This window comes from Oncorhynchus mykiss, chromosome 5 (assembly GCF_057628025.1).
Source record: "Oncorhynchus mykiss isolate SJ-2025 chromosome 5, ASM5762802v1, whole genome shotgun sequence".
NCBI classification, from domain to species: domain Eukaryota; kingdom Metazoa; phylum Chordata; class Actinopteri; order Salmoniformes; family Salmonidae; genus Oncorhynchus; species Oncorhynchus mykiss.
In genome coordinates this window covers 5898681-5914527 of record NC_143026.1, presented here as the reverse complement: position 1 = coordinate 5914527, position 15847 = coordinate 5898681, and the positions used below count along the sequence as shown (strand labels likewise).

Here is a 15847-nt window from a genome sequence, read left to right as displayed (position 1 = left end):
TTGGATCAGTACTTATTTGAGCTGTGGAGTCAAGTTGACCACACCCTGCTTGGTTTTCATTGGTTACTGGCCAACTTTCGTCAAGGAACTCAGGAAAGTGTTTTGATTCGAGAGAGGAGTTGAGTTTTGGACAGTGTCTACACAGTGTGACACTGTTTTCTATATAATCGGAAGTAAATAAAATACTATATTTACAGTTGTATTCTGTAAAAATGGTCGGGGTAAAAGTAATCGGGAATGATTCAGAATTTCAACCTGAGTTAACAGCCGCCGGTTCGAGACTTGCCGTAGTGAAGTTCACAATGGCAGGGTAAGGTTCGAAATATATTCCCAGGCCTTGGCTAGCATGCTAGACCGGATCTAAACTGAAGTGGGTGATCCAATTTCATTGGCAAATGTATAATTACCTAGTAGGTCAACTGGTTTCGGGTTTTCGTAGTGTATCGGGAATACTATCAAAGAAGCTACTTAAAAACGTGAGAAAATAACTCAGGACAACACCACGCTGTTAGCTACGCCAACGTTGGCTAACTAGCTAACGGTGGTTAGCTTTAGCCAGCTATGACTTAGCAATATCAGACAGGCTAAGATAGCATGTTAAGCTAACTCCACAGAGTAGCTGCGGTACTTAGCAACCCAGTAGTCTGACAATTACTTTGCAATAGAGTGAAATGTTTTCTGTATAATTTGTGGTACAACAATGCTAGCTATCTGTTGGTTTTGATAGGCATCTACAATGAATTTCCCAGTGAAAGGGGGACACACATCTTTTAACTAGCGGGGTGTATTCATTCCGCCAAAACAGTTAAACTGAAACGATAGTTTATATTGGACAAATTCAGGGGTGTATTCATTCACGCACATTCAGTGAAAAAAAAAAAATCCTCTGTTCCAAAACGTGCAACAGACACCGTTTACTCCAAACGGAAAACGCAAAAAACAAGAGTTTCTATTGGACAAAATCATGTAGGCCCCTCCACGTATTGTTCTGTTTGTTTCCCGTAAATAGAACAAAACGTAATGAATACACCCCAAGTAGGCACGTTTTGTTTGTTTCCGTTTAAGAAACGTTTTGCAACTAAAAAAGCCTGAAGGAATACACCCCAGGGTGAGGAACACTTACGTGTATGGCTTACAACTTTTTAGTTCTCGTTTGGTTCATAAACAGCCCATTTTGATGATCGCTAACGTCAAAAATAACAACAACAACAGTAGTCACGACAATACCAGCTTCCTAATAAACTCCTTCTCTCCCCAGGTGTCGACCCTGTGTCAGAATATCCCCCGCTTTCAACATGTTGAGTAACAAGTACCCACACGTGGTTTTCCTTGAAGTCGATGTACACGTCTGTCAGGTGAGGTTATTTTTGCGTAAAGAGTTTTAATAATACATTGTTGTTGTTGTTGTAGGAGACGCTGTAAACATTTAAAAAAAAAAAAGATTTTTAGCCTCAAACATGTCAACATCCTCATGTCATTCATTGAGCAATACAGATGAAGAAATCTAGAGTGTGTGGGGTTAGGCATGTGACTTCAATGTCAATCTCCCCTCGTTTTTTTCTCTCTCTCAGGCAACGGCTGCCGCCAACAACATCTCTGCCACGCCGACGTTTTTGTTTTTCCGTAACAAAGTGCGCGTCGACCTCTATCAGGGTGCCGATGCCTCAGGACTAGAGGAGAAGATCAAGCAGCATGTAGAAAACGACCCTGGAAGCAACGAGGACTCGGACATTCCCAAGGGATATGTGAGTATATGATGAATTGGTATCACTCAGACATTCCCAAGGGATATGTGAGTATATGATGAATTGTTATCACTCAGACATTCCCAAGGGATATGTGAGTATATGATGAATTGGTATCACTCGGACATTCCCAAGGGATATGTGAGTATATGATGAATTGTTATCACTCAGACATTCCCAAGGGATATGTGAGTATATGATGAATTGGTATCACTCGGACATTCCCAAGGGATATGTGAGTATATGATGAATTGGTATCACTCGGACATTCCCAAGGGATATGTGAGTATATGATGAATTGGTATCACTCAGACATTCCCAAGGGATATGTGAGTATATGATGAATTGGTATCACTCAGACATTCCCAAGGGATATGTGAGTATATGATGAATTGGTATCACTCGGACATTCCCAAGGGATATGTGAGTATATGATGAATTGGTATCACTCGGACATTCCCAAGGGATATGATGAATTGGTATCTGGTATGCTGTTTTAATCAGCTTCTTGATATCCCACACCTGTCAGGTGGATGGATTACTTGCAAGTGCTACTATTTTTACAATGTTATTAAAACAAAATCAGACAACCTCGTAGTAAAATAGTTAATTTATTTACCTAGTTGGCTTGTTGTTGTGTTCAATGCAAGGTAAATAATATACTCTTAAATATTCCTCTCCATGCACATTCAAGTTGTGAGACCCATAGCGTTGGGGGACACGTGTTCTCACCAGCAGTCAATGCACAACAATTGTTAAAGCAATTATGGGAAAAACTCTTTTGAAATCAGTTTTGGTTTGTTAAAAACAAAAAGAGGGGCGGGGCATCCCAGTTTTCCATTTCTACCACGTTTATTTCTCTACTCCTTCAATTCTGGGATCATCTTACAAAAATACAATGACAACCAGAGTTTCAAGAATGTCTTAGAGGCAACATTGCTGGTCATTTGTGCACTAAAGGCTTTTTTATTTTTGTGGTGAACGTCAGGAACCCGAATCACGTTCATTTGGCTCCCTCATCCGCATTCTGTTACTACTGCTTTATGTGCTCCAGACAGAGATGATCTGTAGATTATAATTACAAAAAACATTCTCTGAAGACGGTAATTCCTGTGAAGGAACAATATAGTATTTCTTTCTGTGCGTTTTTAAAATTGAAAAACCATTTTTGCAGGCCATCTAATCATTTGGTTAGATAAAAAATGTGTTTGAACTTGTGTTTCATGATCTGACGTCTTAGGCTTTAATTAAAGCTGAAATATGTGTACCCCTTTTGTTTGGGGGGGGGGGGGTTGACCCGACCAAATTCACATAGAAATGTGTGTTTTATAGATCTGTCATTCTCATTGAAAAGCAAGTCTAAGAAGCTCGTCGGTTGCGTTCTGTGAGCTTCTGTAGCCTACTACTTCGTGGCTGAGCTGTTGCTCCTATTTTTTATTTTGTTTATTTTTTTATTTCACCTTTATTTAACCAGGTAGGCTAGTTGAGAACACCTTTATTTAACCAGGTAGGCTAGTTGAGAACACCTTTATTTAACCAGGTAGGCTAGTTGAGAACACCTTTATTTAACCAGGTAGGCTAGTTGAGAACACCTTTATTTAACCAGGTAGGCCAGTTGAGAACAAGTTCTCATTTACAACTGTGACCTGGCCAATATAAAGCAAAGCAGTGCGACACAAACAAACAACACAGAGTTACACATAAACAAACATACAGTCAATAACACAATAACACTTACAGTTGACCGGGGGGGGGGGGGGGGGGGGTTGGAGGGCAGCTCTAGCAGGGCAGAAATTTGACGAACTGGCTTTAGAACCGGAAAGCATAGAAATAGTGCATATATAACACGTATACATACCGCTTCTCAGACTTGCTTTCAATGAGAGTGACAGATCTATAACTCACGTTTCTATGTGAATTTGGTAGCTTTAATAACAGTCAGGATGCTGTGTCCAATGGGGTGAATGCAGATGGACAAACCCCAATGCCCATTTTATGGCCACTATGCTTCATCAGTTGGGCTACAGGTAGTAATGCTAATTGCTAATAGCACATCTAATCATACAAGACCATAGGCTATGTGATCCAATATTTTAAGAAATTTATTGTAACATTTTATTTATTTTTTAAACCAGTATGTTTTTGGGCTCATTACTGGAGGTGGAAATTATATTTTATATACTTTTTTTCTCAATTCATTTTTAGAATGTACTTTTTTAAAAAGTCACCAGAACTGAGCTTTTCAGTCCTTCTACAAATAAATTATCCCGTCGAGGACCAGGGTCAGATTTCTTTTACCTTGTCAGCTTCATCCAGCAACTAGTCCAAGGCTCCTACCCGCCAGGTTACCCGCCAGGTTACCCGCCAGGTGAAAGCTATGATCCCTGTTAAATCCACTTCAAGCAATGTAGATTTATTTATTTTTTACCTTTATTTAACTAGGCAAGTCAGTTAAGAACAAATTCTTATTTTCAATGGCAGCCTAGGAACAGTGGGTTAGGGGGCTAGGGGGCAGGGGCAGGGGCAGAACGACAGATTTGACAGACCTTGTCAGCTCGGGGATTCGATCATGCAACCTTTCGGTTACTAGTCCAACACTCTAACCACTAGGCTACACTGCCGCCTCCCCAGATGAAGGGGAATTGGTCCAGTGCTGCAATGATAGACCTAGTTAAGCTGCAGCTGGTCCAGAACAGAGAGGCACATTTAGCTCTTAATTGTAATCAGAGGGCTGATATAAATACTATACAGTCAGTCTCTCTTGGCTAAGAGTTGAGGAGAGACTGACAGCATCACTTCTCTTTACAAGAAACATTGGTGTTGAAAATCCCAAATTGTTTGCATAGTCAACTTACACACAGCTCTTGACACACACACTTCTCCCACCAGACGTCCCACCAGGGGTCTTTTCACAGTCCCCAAATCCATAACAAATTCAAGAAAACGTATAGAATTATATAGAGCCCTCATCTCATATTGCTCAAATAAACAGCAAACCTGGTTTCAAAAAACAGATAAAAGAACACCTCTCCCCCATGTGACCTAGATAGTTTGTGTGTAAACATTGGTATGTAGGCTACGTGCACTTTCTTTAAATGCATGTCGTTCTGTCCTTGATCTGTTCCTGTCTATTGATGTTCTGTATAATGTCATTCTGTATTATGTTTCCTGTTTTGTGTGGAACCCAGGAAGAGTAGCTGCTGCTACTGCAACAACTAATGGGGATCCTAATAAAATACCAACAGCCAATGGGGATCCTAATAACATACCAACAGCCAATGGGGATCCTAATAAAATACCAACAGCCAATGGGGATCCTAATAAAATACCAACAGCCAATGGGGATCCTAATAAAATACCAACAGCCAATGGGGATCCTAATAACATACCAACAGCCAATGGGGATCCTAATAACATACCAACAGCCAATGGGGATCCTAATAAAACACCAACCAGCCAATGGGGATCCTAATAAAATACCAACCAGCCAATGGGGATCCTAATAAAATACCAACAGCCAATGGGGATCCTAATAACATACCAACAGCCAATGGGGATCCTAATAAAACACCAACAGCCAATGGGGATCCTAATAAAATACCAACAGCCAATGGGGATCCTAATAACATACCAACAGCCAATGGGGATCCTAATAAAATACCAAATTGAGACATGGATTGTGTATATGTGCCATTCAGAGGGTGAATGGACAAGATAAAATATTTAAGTGCCCTTTGAGCAGGTGATGGTAGTAGGCTCCCAGGCGCACCGGTTTGTGTCAAGAACTGCAACGCTGCTGGGTTTTTCACGCTCAATAGTTTCCTGTGTGTATCAAGAACGGTCCACCACCCAAAGGACATCCAGCCAACTCGACACAACTGTGGGAAGCATTGGAGTCAAAATGGGTCAGCATCCCTGTGGAACTCTTTTGACACCTTGTCTTGCCCAGAATTAAGGCTGTTCTGAGGGGAGAAGGGGGGGGGGGGTTGAACTCAATATCAGGGAGGTGTTCCTAATGCTTAGTATATAAGGGGGTGTGTATAAGGGGGGCAATTCCACTGTAAAATAATGATGCCGAGACTCCGAATGTTCCTATAATAAGTTACAATTTATTCACTTAGCAGACGCTCTTATCGATAGCGACTCACAGTAGAAATGAGGTTTCAGTGTCTGAACATCGACAGACCATTCACCCAGTCGGCTTGGTGATTAGTTTCGGCATCATTCTGTTTCCAGTGGAATTGCCCCATAACAGAGCGGGTTCCTTTCCCCGTTGTCCCGAGACGGGACGCCAAACTCAGAAGCTCCTGGACCGTACCAGAGCGTACTGCGGAAGTTTCGTGAATACGACTGACCAAGCCAAGCCAATTCTGGGTCCAGTATGGCAGTACTTTGGGACAGGCCTCGGGACAGGCCTATGACTAGCTCTGATTTTGCTGATAGTTACTTCATTGAGGAAACGTGCCGTTTCTATTAGAGCTGGGATTATACCTCATCGCTGTACAAAACAGATTTCACTTCTTTAGGAGAATACCGTGTTGGAAACAAACGTCACTATGTTGTCAGAGAGAGTCATATATATTTATTTATTTATTTATTTATCCGAGCTATAGCACAATATTTTACGTACAGCAGGTTTTTTTAAAGGACTAAAGAGTTTGGTCTGTTTTGTGTTTTCATTTTTTTGCCAGTAAAAAAAAAAAAAGACATTGAGATTCTGGTATCATACCCGACTCTAATCGCTATGACTTAGCTAGGTGGGACAACCACATGTCTATCTTTTTAAGATGAATTCTCTTAAAAAAAACGTCAGTCGCTCTGGATAAGAACATCTGCTAAAGGACTCATCTAAACATCTCAGAAGAGACAGAAGCAGAGCTAACCGGCCACTACAAAAGGATACTGCGTTTCTCTAAAGCAAAGTCAACATTTCAGGCAGTGCTGCTGCACGCTGTGAAGCTGCTCTTGTGTTTGTAATGTGGCCTTAACACGGCCTTGTAATGTCGCCTTAACATGGCCTTGTAATGTGGACTTAACACGGCCTTGTAATGTGGACTTAACATGGCCTTGTAATGTGGCCTTAACACGGCCTTGTAATGTCGCCTTAACATGGCCTTGTAATGTGGACTTAACACGGCCTTGTAATGTGGACTTAACATGGCCTTGTAATGTGGCCTTAACACGGCCTTGTAATGTGGACTTAACACGGCCTTGTAATGTGGCCTTAACACGGCCTTGTAATGTGGCCTTAACACGGCCTTGTAATGTGGACTTAACACGGCCTTGTAATGTGGACTTAACACGGCCTTGTAATGTGGCCTTAACATGGCCTTGTAATGTGGCCTTAACACGGCCTTGTAATGTGGCCTTAACACGGCCTTGTAATGTGGACTTAACACGGCCTTGTAATGTGGCCTTAACATGGCCTTGTAATGTGGCCTTAACACGGCCTTGTAATGTGGACTTAACACGGCCTTGTAATGTGGCCTTAACACGGCCTTGTAATGTGGACTTAACACGGCCTTGTAATGTGGCCTTAACACGGCCTTGTAATGTGGCCTTAACACGGCCTTGTAATGTGGACTTAACACGGCCTTGTAATGTGGCCTTAACACGGCCTTGTAATGTGGCCTTAACACGGCCTTGTCATGTGGCCTTAACACGGCCTTGTAATGTGGCCTTAACACGGCCTTGTAATGTGGCCTTAACACGGCCTTGTGGCCTTAACACGGCCTTGTGGCCTTAACACGGCCTTGTGGCCTTAACACGGCCTTGTAATGTGGCCTTAACACGGCCTTGTAATGTGGCCTTAACATGGCCTTGTAATGTGGCCTTAACATGGCCTTGTAATGTGGCCTTAACATGGCCTTGTAATGTGGCCTTAACATGGCCTTAACATGGCCTTGTAATGTGGCCTTAACATGGCCTTGTAATGTGGCCTTAACATGGCCTTGTAATGTGGCCTTAACATGGCCTTGTGGCCTTAACACGGCCTTGTAATGTGGCCTTAACATGGCCTTGTAATGTGGCCTTAACATGGCCTTGTAATGTGGCCTTAACATGGCCTTAACACGGCCTTGTAATGTGGCCTTAACATGGCCTTGTGGCCTTAACATGGCCTTGTAATGTGGCCTTAACACAGCCTTGTAATGTGGCCTTAACACAGCCTTGTAATGTGGCCTTAACACGGCCTTGTAATGTGGCCTTAACACGGCCTTGTAATGTGGCCTTAACACGGCCTTGTAATGTGGCCTTAACACAGCCTTGTAATGTGGACTTAACGTGGCCTTAACATGGCCTTGTAATGTGGCCTTAACACGGGCTTGTAATGTGGCCTTAATGTGGCCTTAACATGGCCTTGTAATGTGGCCTTAACATGGGCTTGCCGTGTCTGAATAATTTTGATTCTGTGTGTTCAGATGGACCTGATGCCGTTTGTGAACAAAGCTGGCTGCGAGTGCCTAAACGAGAGTGACGAGAGCGGCTTTGACAACTGCTTAGTCAAGGACACCACCTACCTGGAGTCTGACTGCGATGAGCAGGTGAGTCTGAGGATGGATCGCCGTCAGCGTCTCCTTCGTTAGTTCAGAGCGGTCTGAATGTGCTGAAATTGTTCACCTCCAGTGTGGCTACTTTCTAGTAGACTTTACAGGTGAGAACTTGCACCTGTTGTCCTTTTTCTATATTTACGAGGATAAAAATATCACTCACCTGGTGAAAAACAGTCTTCCTGACTGGTGTTACCTCAGGCCAACCTGCAGGCTAAACCGTCTTCCTGACTGGTGTTACCTCAGGCCAACCTGCAGGCTAAACAGTCTTCCTGACTGGTGTTACCTCAGGCCAACCTGCAGGCTAAACAGTCTTCCTGACTGGTGTTACCTCAGGCCAACCTGCAGGCTAAACAGTCTTCCTGACTGGTGTTACCTCAGGCCAACCTGCAGCCTAAACAGTCTTCCTGACTGGTGTTACCTCAGGCCAACCTGCAGGCTAAACAGTCTTAGTAGATTTAGGTGTCAGTGTGTAGTTTACACTCCTCAGTTAACCCATATTTTCGCCCCCTTCAGCTCCTCGTTACGATGGCCTTTAACCAACCTGTCAAGCTGTACTCCATGAAGCTGCAGACCTCTGACTTCGGTGAGTCCTTCCTCTCCCCGGGTGTTTCATAAATGTTTCTCCGTTTCCCTAGTAAAACACCCGTACTAGTCTAATTTTATTCAGGAAAAGCCTTTGAAATATCATCCTTTGCCCATTGAGTAGATAGATGTTGGCGTTTTATTGGAACGATCACAGTCATGTGTTGTGTTGAGTTTCCCCATGCCAGCTTGGGTTGCCTTGTTGTCTCATACGTCCCATTTGTCCCTCCCCCAACAGCCCAGGCTCCAAAGTGTGTGAAGATCTTCATTAACCTTCCTCGTTCCATGGACTTTGACGATGCCGAGCGGAGCGAGGCCACCCAGACCCTGGACCTGGCCGAGGAGGACTTCAAGGACGACGGGTTGATTCCGCTGAGATACGTCAAGTTCCAGAACGTTCAGAGCGTCACCGTAAGTAGGTCGATGCGCTGCTCGTTCATAAAGAGAACTGACTACTTCGATATCATTTATTGTTGTGTTTTATGTTGTCTCCCAGTGTAACTAATATACATATACACTGCTCAAAAAAATAAAGGGAACACTAAAATAACACATCCTAGATCTTTATTTTTTTTGAGCAGTGTATATTCTACTTTCTCACTTGAAAAAGAGATGTACGTTCTCTTCTTAAATAACAGATGAATAAAAATGTTTTTTATATATATATATATACAGTGCCTTGCGAAAGTATTCGGCCCCCTTGAACTTTGCAACCTTTTGCCACATTTCAGGCTTCAAACATAAAGATATAAAACTGTATTTTTTTGTGAAGAATCAACAACAAGTGGGACACAATCATGAAGTGGAACGACATTTATTGGATATTTCAAACTTTTTTAACAAATCAAAAACTGAAAAATTGGGCGTGCAAAGTTATTCAGCCGCTTTACTTTCAGTGCAGCAAACTCTCTCCAGAAGTTCAGTGAGGATCTCTGAATGATCCAATGTTGACCTAAATGACTAATGATGATAAATACAATCCACCTGTGTGTAATCAAGTCTCTGTATAAATGCACCTGCACTGTGATAGTCTCAGAGGTCCGTTAAAAGCGCAGAGAGCATCATGAAGAACAAGGAACACACCAGACAGGTCCGAGATACTGTTGTGAAGAAGTTTAAAGCTGGATTTGGATACAAAAAGATTTCCCAAGCTTTAAACATCCCAAGGAGCACTTTGCAAGCGATAATATGGAAATGGAAGGAGTATCAGACCACTGCAAATCTACCAAGACCTGGCCGTCCCTCTAAACTTTCAGCTCATACAAGGAGAAGACTGATCAGAGATGCAGCCAATAGGCCCATGATCACTCTGGATGAACTGCAGAGATCTACAGCTGAGGTGGGAGACTCTGTCCATAGGACAACAATCAGTCGTATATTGCACAAATCTGGCCTTTATGGAAGAGTGGCAAGAAGAAAGCCATTTCTTAAAGATATCCATAAAAAGTGTTGCTTAAAGTTTGCCACAAGCCACCTGGGAGACACACCAAACATGTGGAAGAAGGTGCTCTGGTCAGATGAAACCAAAATTGAACTTTTTGGCAACAATGCAAAACGTTATGTTTGGCGTAAAAGCAACACAGCTCGTCACCCAGAACGCACCATCCCCACTGTCAAACATGGTGGTGGCAGCATCATGGTTTGGGCCTGCTTTTCTTCAGCAGGGACAGGGAAGATGGTTAAAATTGATGGGAAAATGGATGAAGCCAAATACAGGACCATTCTGGAAGAAAACCTGATGGAGTCTGCAAAAGACCTGAGACTGGGACGGAGATTTGTCTTCCAACAAGACAATGATCCAAAACATAAAGCAAAATCTACAATGGAATGGTTCAAAAATAAACATATCCAGGTGTTAGAATGGCCAAGTCAAAGTCCAGACCTGAATCCAATCGAGAATCTGTGGAAAGAACTGAAAACTGCTGTTCACAAATGCTCTCCATCCAACCTCACTGAGCTCGAGCTGTTTTGCAAGGAGGAATGGGAAAAAAATTCAGTCTCTCGATGTGCAAAACTGATAGAGACATACCCCAAGCGACTTACAGCTGTAATCGCAGCAAAAGGTGGCGCTACAAAGTATTAACTTAAGGGGGCTGAATAATTTTGCACGCCCAATTTTTCAGTTTTTGATTTGTTAAAAAAGTTTGAAATATCCAATAAATGTCGTTCCACTTCATGATTGTGTCCCACTTGTTGTTGATTCTTCACAAAAAAAATACAGTTTTATATCTTTATGTTTGAAGCCTGAAATGTGGCAAAAGGTCGCAAAGTTCAAGGGGGCCGAATACTTTCGCAAGGCACTGTGTGTGTGTGTGTGTGTATATATATATATATAAAAGCCTTTCAGGAAACTCATTTTAACTGTTTTTGATGGAGGAGAAGGAGGAAGCCACATTTAACTATTGAGATGTTGCCCAGCAATTAGTTATGTAAATATAGGACAATGCTGCCATCTAGTGGCAAAACGTGGTACTCTCCTGTTCAACTGCAGTTTATTACGCTCTAGCTGTGATATAAAGAATCTCTCTTATTGCATATAGTGAGTTTCAATACTTCTTGATTTGCAATTTAGGTTCCAACCAAACCTGCGTGAATTGAAATCCTTTCGTTTCTACTGGCTGTGTCCCCTTGTAATGATATAATCTGTGGTTCTTCCGGTTTTTTGTTCTAACAGATGTTTGTGAAGAACAATCAAGGGGATGAAGAGACGACTAAAATCAATTACCTTACTTTTATCGGGACCCCTGTACAAGCAACGAACATGAACGACTTCAAACGGGTAAGATCTGGCGTTTCTACCAACAGAGTATCGGGATGGAACCTGTCTACTACAGTATGTTCACAACGTCCTTGTCGAGATTGTACGAGATCTGCAATGATATATATATATATATATATATATAACACAAATACAAATACTGTGACTATAACCGCATAGTGTTTTTCTGAGAGTAAAGTAATTCTGTATGAATAAAAATCACGATGTCTGTGATGAAAACGGGTAGTTTTCGGTCCGATTTGATAAACGGGGACTCGGGGAAACACTGCAGTTTATTAGGCTACAGAATAAATAATTTAGAAACGTCACAGGGTGGTGAAAGTGCAGTGATCTTGATGCTCCTTTCCAATAAATATTGAGGGTCTTATTCTGGTGACATGACGATCGATGCTTGACTGCCGTTTTGACAAATAAAACCATTCTCTCTCTTATCCATAATGTCATCATGTAGGCCCGTGACAAGACCAGAGTAGGCCTGTGTCAAGACCAGAGTAGGCCCGTGTCAAGACCAGAGTAGGCTCGTGTCAAGACCAGAGTAGGCCCGTGTCAAGACCAGAGTAGGCCCGTGTCAAGACCAGAGTAGGCCCGTGTCAAGACCAGAGTAGGCCCGTGTCAAGACCAGAGTAGGCCCGTGTCAAGACCAGAGTAGGCCCGTGTCAAGACCAGAGTAGGCCCGTGTCAAGACCAGAGTAGGCCCGTGTCAAGACCAGAGTAGGCCCGTGTCAAGACCAGAGTAGGCCCGTGTCAAGACCAGAGTAGGCCCGTGTCAAGACCAGAGTAGGCCCGTGTCAAGACCAGAGTAGGCCCGTGTCAAGACCAGAGTAGGCCCGTGTCAAGACCAGAGTAGGCCCGTGTCAAGACCAGAGTAGGCCCGTGTCAAGACCAGAGTAGGCCCGTGACAAAACCAGAGTAGGCCCGTGTCAAGACCAGAGTAGGCCCGTGACAAGACCAGAGTAGGCCCGTGTCAAGACCAGAGTAGGCCCGTGTCAAGACCAGAGTAGGCCCGTGACAAGACCAGAGTAGGCCTGTGTCAAAACCAGAGTAGGCCCATGTCAAGACCAGAGTAGGCCCGTGACAAGACCAGAGTAGGCCCGTGACAAGACCAGAGTAGGCCTGTGTCAAGACCAGAGTAGGCCCGTGTCAAGACCAGAGTAGGCCCGTGTCAAGACCAGAGTAGGCCCGTGTCAAGACCAGAGTAGGCCCGTGTCAAGACCAGAGTAGGCCCGTGTCAAAACCAGAGTAGGCCCATGTCAAGACCAGAGTAGGCCCGTGACAAGACCAGAGTAGGCCCGTGTCAAAACCAGAGGAGGCGCATTTGCTATTTAACGTTACAGTTTTATTTGCTTTTTCATTGTTATTCGGTACGTGTGAACTTCAGTGAAAGTTCATTTTGTCGGCACTACCTCATCACATACTGCTTTTATTCTGCAACACGTCTGTTGGTTGGAAACACACTGGTGGGAATTTAAAAAAAATATATATTTACATTAAAATCTCTAGAACAATTGGATGGAAACGTTTAGTTTTAATTGTTTGCATTTTTCTTCTTGTCTCCACACGGTTTGTGTTTTTATTTGACCAGGTTGTGGGCAAGAAAGGAGAGAGTCACTGAGGCGGCGGAGAGGAGAAGAATGGCCATATTGCTGTGGTGATCGCTGTCTGTCTGCCAAGGCTGCTGGCTGGGTCCGGCTCAGAGTCAGCTCTACTGTAATACAGCACTGACCAACAACCATGTGTCCCAAATGGCAACATATTCCCTTTCATAGTGCACTGCTTTTGGACCCTTTTTTTATAGTACAATACTTGTTTTGGACCTGGTATCCCATCCTGAAGTTAGGGCTTTGATTCGGGATCCAAAGACATGTCTGAGGTCTAAAGTAGTGCACTATATAGGGAATAGGGTGCCGTTTTGGATGTGAAGTCTATGAGCTGTCGTCCATGTCCGCCAGTGAAATCACCAAGATGAGGCATCTCAAACAATTCATTCAAGCATTTTTATTGTAATTCAGACAAACACTGTAAATAAAAACACAAACAAAAAGGCATATATTGGTATTTGATGTCTCTTGAATAAAAAATGAAATGAAAAGTAAGGTTGCTCCACACCACCTCCCAAAGACCAGGAGAAGAGATCTCCGACACCTAAAGACCAGGGAAAGAGATCTCCGACACCCAAAGACAAGGGAAAGAGATCTCTGTCACCCAAAGACCAGGGAAAGAGATCTCTGTCACCCAAAGACCAGGGAAAGAGATCTCCGACACCCAAAGACCAGGGAAAGAGATCTCCGACACCCAAAGACCAGGGAAAGAGATCTCCACCTCCCAAAGACAAGGAAAAGAGATCTCCGACACCCAAAGACAAGGAGAAGAGATCTCCGACACCCAAAGACAAGGGAAAGAGATCTCCGACACCTAAAGACAAGGAGAAGAGATCTCCGACACCTAAAGACAAGGAGAAGAGATCTCCGACACCCAAGGAAAAGAGATCTCCGACACCCAAAGAAAAGAGATCTCCGACACCCAAAGACCAGGGAAAGAGATCTCCGACACCCAAAGACAAGGGAAAGAGATCTCCGACACCCAAAGACAAGGAGAAGAGATCTCCGACACCCAAAGACAAGGGAAAGAGATCTCCAACACCCAAAGATAAGGAAAAGAGATCTCCGACACCCAAAGACCAGGAAAAGAGATCTCCAACACCCAAAGATAAGGAAAAGAGATCTCCGACACCCAAATACAAGGAAAAGAGATCTCCAACACCCAAAGATAAGGAAAAGAGATCTCCGACACCCAAATACAAGGAAAAGAGATCTCCGACACCCAAAGACAAGGAGAAGAGATCTCCGACACCCAAAGACCAGGAAAAGAGATCTCCGACACCCAAAGACCAGGAAAAGAGATCTCCGACACCCAAATACAAGGAAAAGAGATCTCCGACACCTAAAGACAAGGAGAAGAGATCTCCGACACCCAAAGATAAGGAAAAGAGATCTCCGACACCCAAGGAAAAGAGATCTCTGACACCCAAGGAAAAGAGATCTCTGACACCCAAGGAAAAGAGATCTCTGACACCCAAGGAAAAGAGATCTCTGACACCCAAAGACAAGGAAAAGAGATCTCCGACACCCAAAGACCAGGAAAAGAGATCTCCGACACCCAAATACAAGGAAAAGAGATCTCCGACACCTAAAGACAAGGAGAAGAGATCTCCGACACCCAAAGATAAGGAAAAGAGATCTCCGACACCCAAGGAAAAGAGATCTCTGACACCCAAGGAAAAGAGATCTCTGACACCCAAGGAAAAGAGATCTCTGACACCCAAAGACAAGGAAAAGAGATCTCCGACACCCAAAGTCCAGGAAAAGAGATCTCCGACACCCAAGGAAAAGAGATCTCCGACACCCAAGGAAAAGAGATCTCCGATACCCAAGGAAAAGAGATCTCTGACACCCAAGGAAAAGAGATCTCTGACACCCAAGGAAAAGAGATCTCTGACACCCAAGGAAAAGAGATCTCTGACACCCAAGGAAAAGAGATCTCTGACACCCAAGGAAAAGAGATCTCTGACACCCAAGGAAAAGAGATCTCTGACACCCAAGGAAAAGAGATCTCTGACACCCAAGGAAAAGAGATCTCTGACACCCAAGGAAAAGAGATCTCTGACACCCAAAGACAAGGAAAAGAGATCTCCGACACCCAAAGACAAGGAAAAGAGATCTCTGACACCCAATGTTCCCTCAAATTTTCAGCACTGACCAAATTTCAGGTCTGCTGAGTCAAACTTGGAACGTTGTGAAAATTCTGTACAACTTCCAGGGCACGTCTACTGTGAACACAGAAACTACCTGCTTTAAGTTACAGTTTTACTGTGAACACAGAAACCACCTGCTTTAAGTTACAGTTTTACTGTGAACACTGAGGCTGTACCTGCTTTAAGTTACAGTTTTACTGTGAACACTGAGGCTGTACCCACTTTAAGTTACAGTTTTACTGTGAACACTGAGGCTGTACCTGCTTTAAGTTAGTTTTACTGTCAACATTGAGGCTCTACCTGCTCTAAGGTACCGTTTTAACAGTGGCCAAGTAGGATGCTGTGACTATTTGATCGTAATGTAGTAGACCTATCAGAGTGGCCTACCATCAAAAACAATGGAGAAAATGCATCCCATAATATTTTAACATGGAAATAG

General features: G+C 43.4%; 2 protein-coding genes across 2 annotated transcripts; both read left to right on the top strand.

Moving 5' to 3' along the window:
• Positions 1–18: 18 nt before the first annotated feature.
• Positions 19–13702, top strand: LOC110523121 (thioredoxin-like protein 1). Its single transcript, XM_036976633.2, has 8 exons — positions 19–310; positions 1259–1355; positions 1572–1745; positions 8165–8287; positions 8810–8879; positions 9117–9289; positions 11553–11657; positions 13240–13702. The coding sequence occupies exons 1-8, from the start codon at positions 213–215 to the stop codon at positions 13267–13269; spliced, it is 870 nt and encodes a 289-aa protein (XP_036832528.1). The 5' UTR covers positions 19–212; the 3' UTR covers positions 13270–13702.
• Positions 13596–15412, top strand: LOC149983152 (uncharacterized). The gene is made up of 2 exons (XM_090236581.1): positions 13596–13605; positions 13752–15412. The coding sequence occupies exons 1-2, from the start codon at positions 13596–13598 to the stop codon at positions 15410–15412; spliced, it is 1671 nt and encodes a 556-aa protein (XP_090092707.1).
• The last annotated feature ends 435 nt before the right edge of the window (positions 15413–15847 follow it).

Excerpts from the sequence above, each read along its gene's own strand:
- LOC110523121 (XM_036976633.2), top strand. The coding sequence starts at position 213 with ATGGTCGGGGTAAAAGTAATCGGGAATGATTCAGAATTTCAACCTGAG. Across the intron at positions 311-1,258 it reads GTGAAGTTCACAATGGCAGG|GTGTCGACCCTGTGTCAGAA; the intron begins GTAAGGTTCGAA and ends TTCTCTCCCCAG. Across the intron at positions 11,658-13,239 it reads ACATGAACGACTTCAAACGG|GTTGTGGGCAAGAAAGGAGA; the intron begins GTAAGATCTGGC and ends TTATTTGACCAG.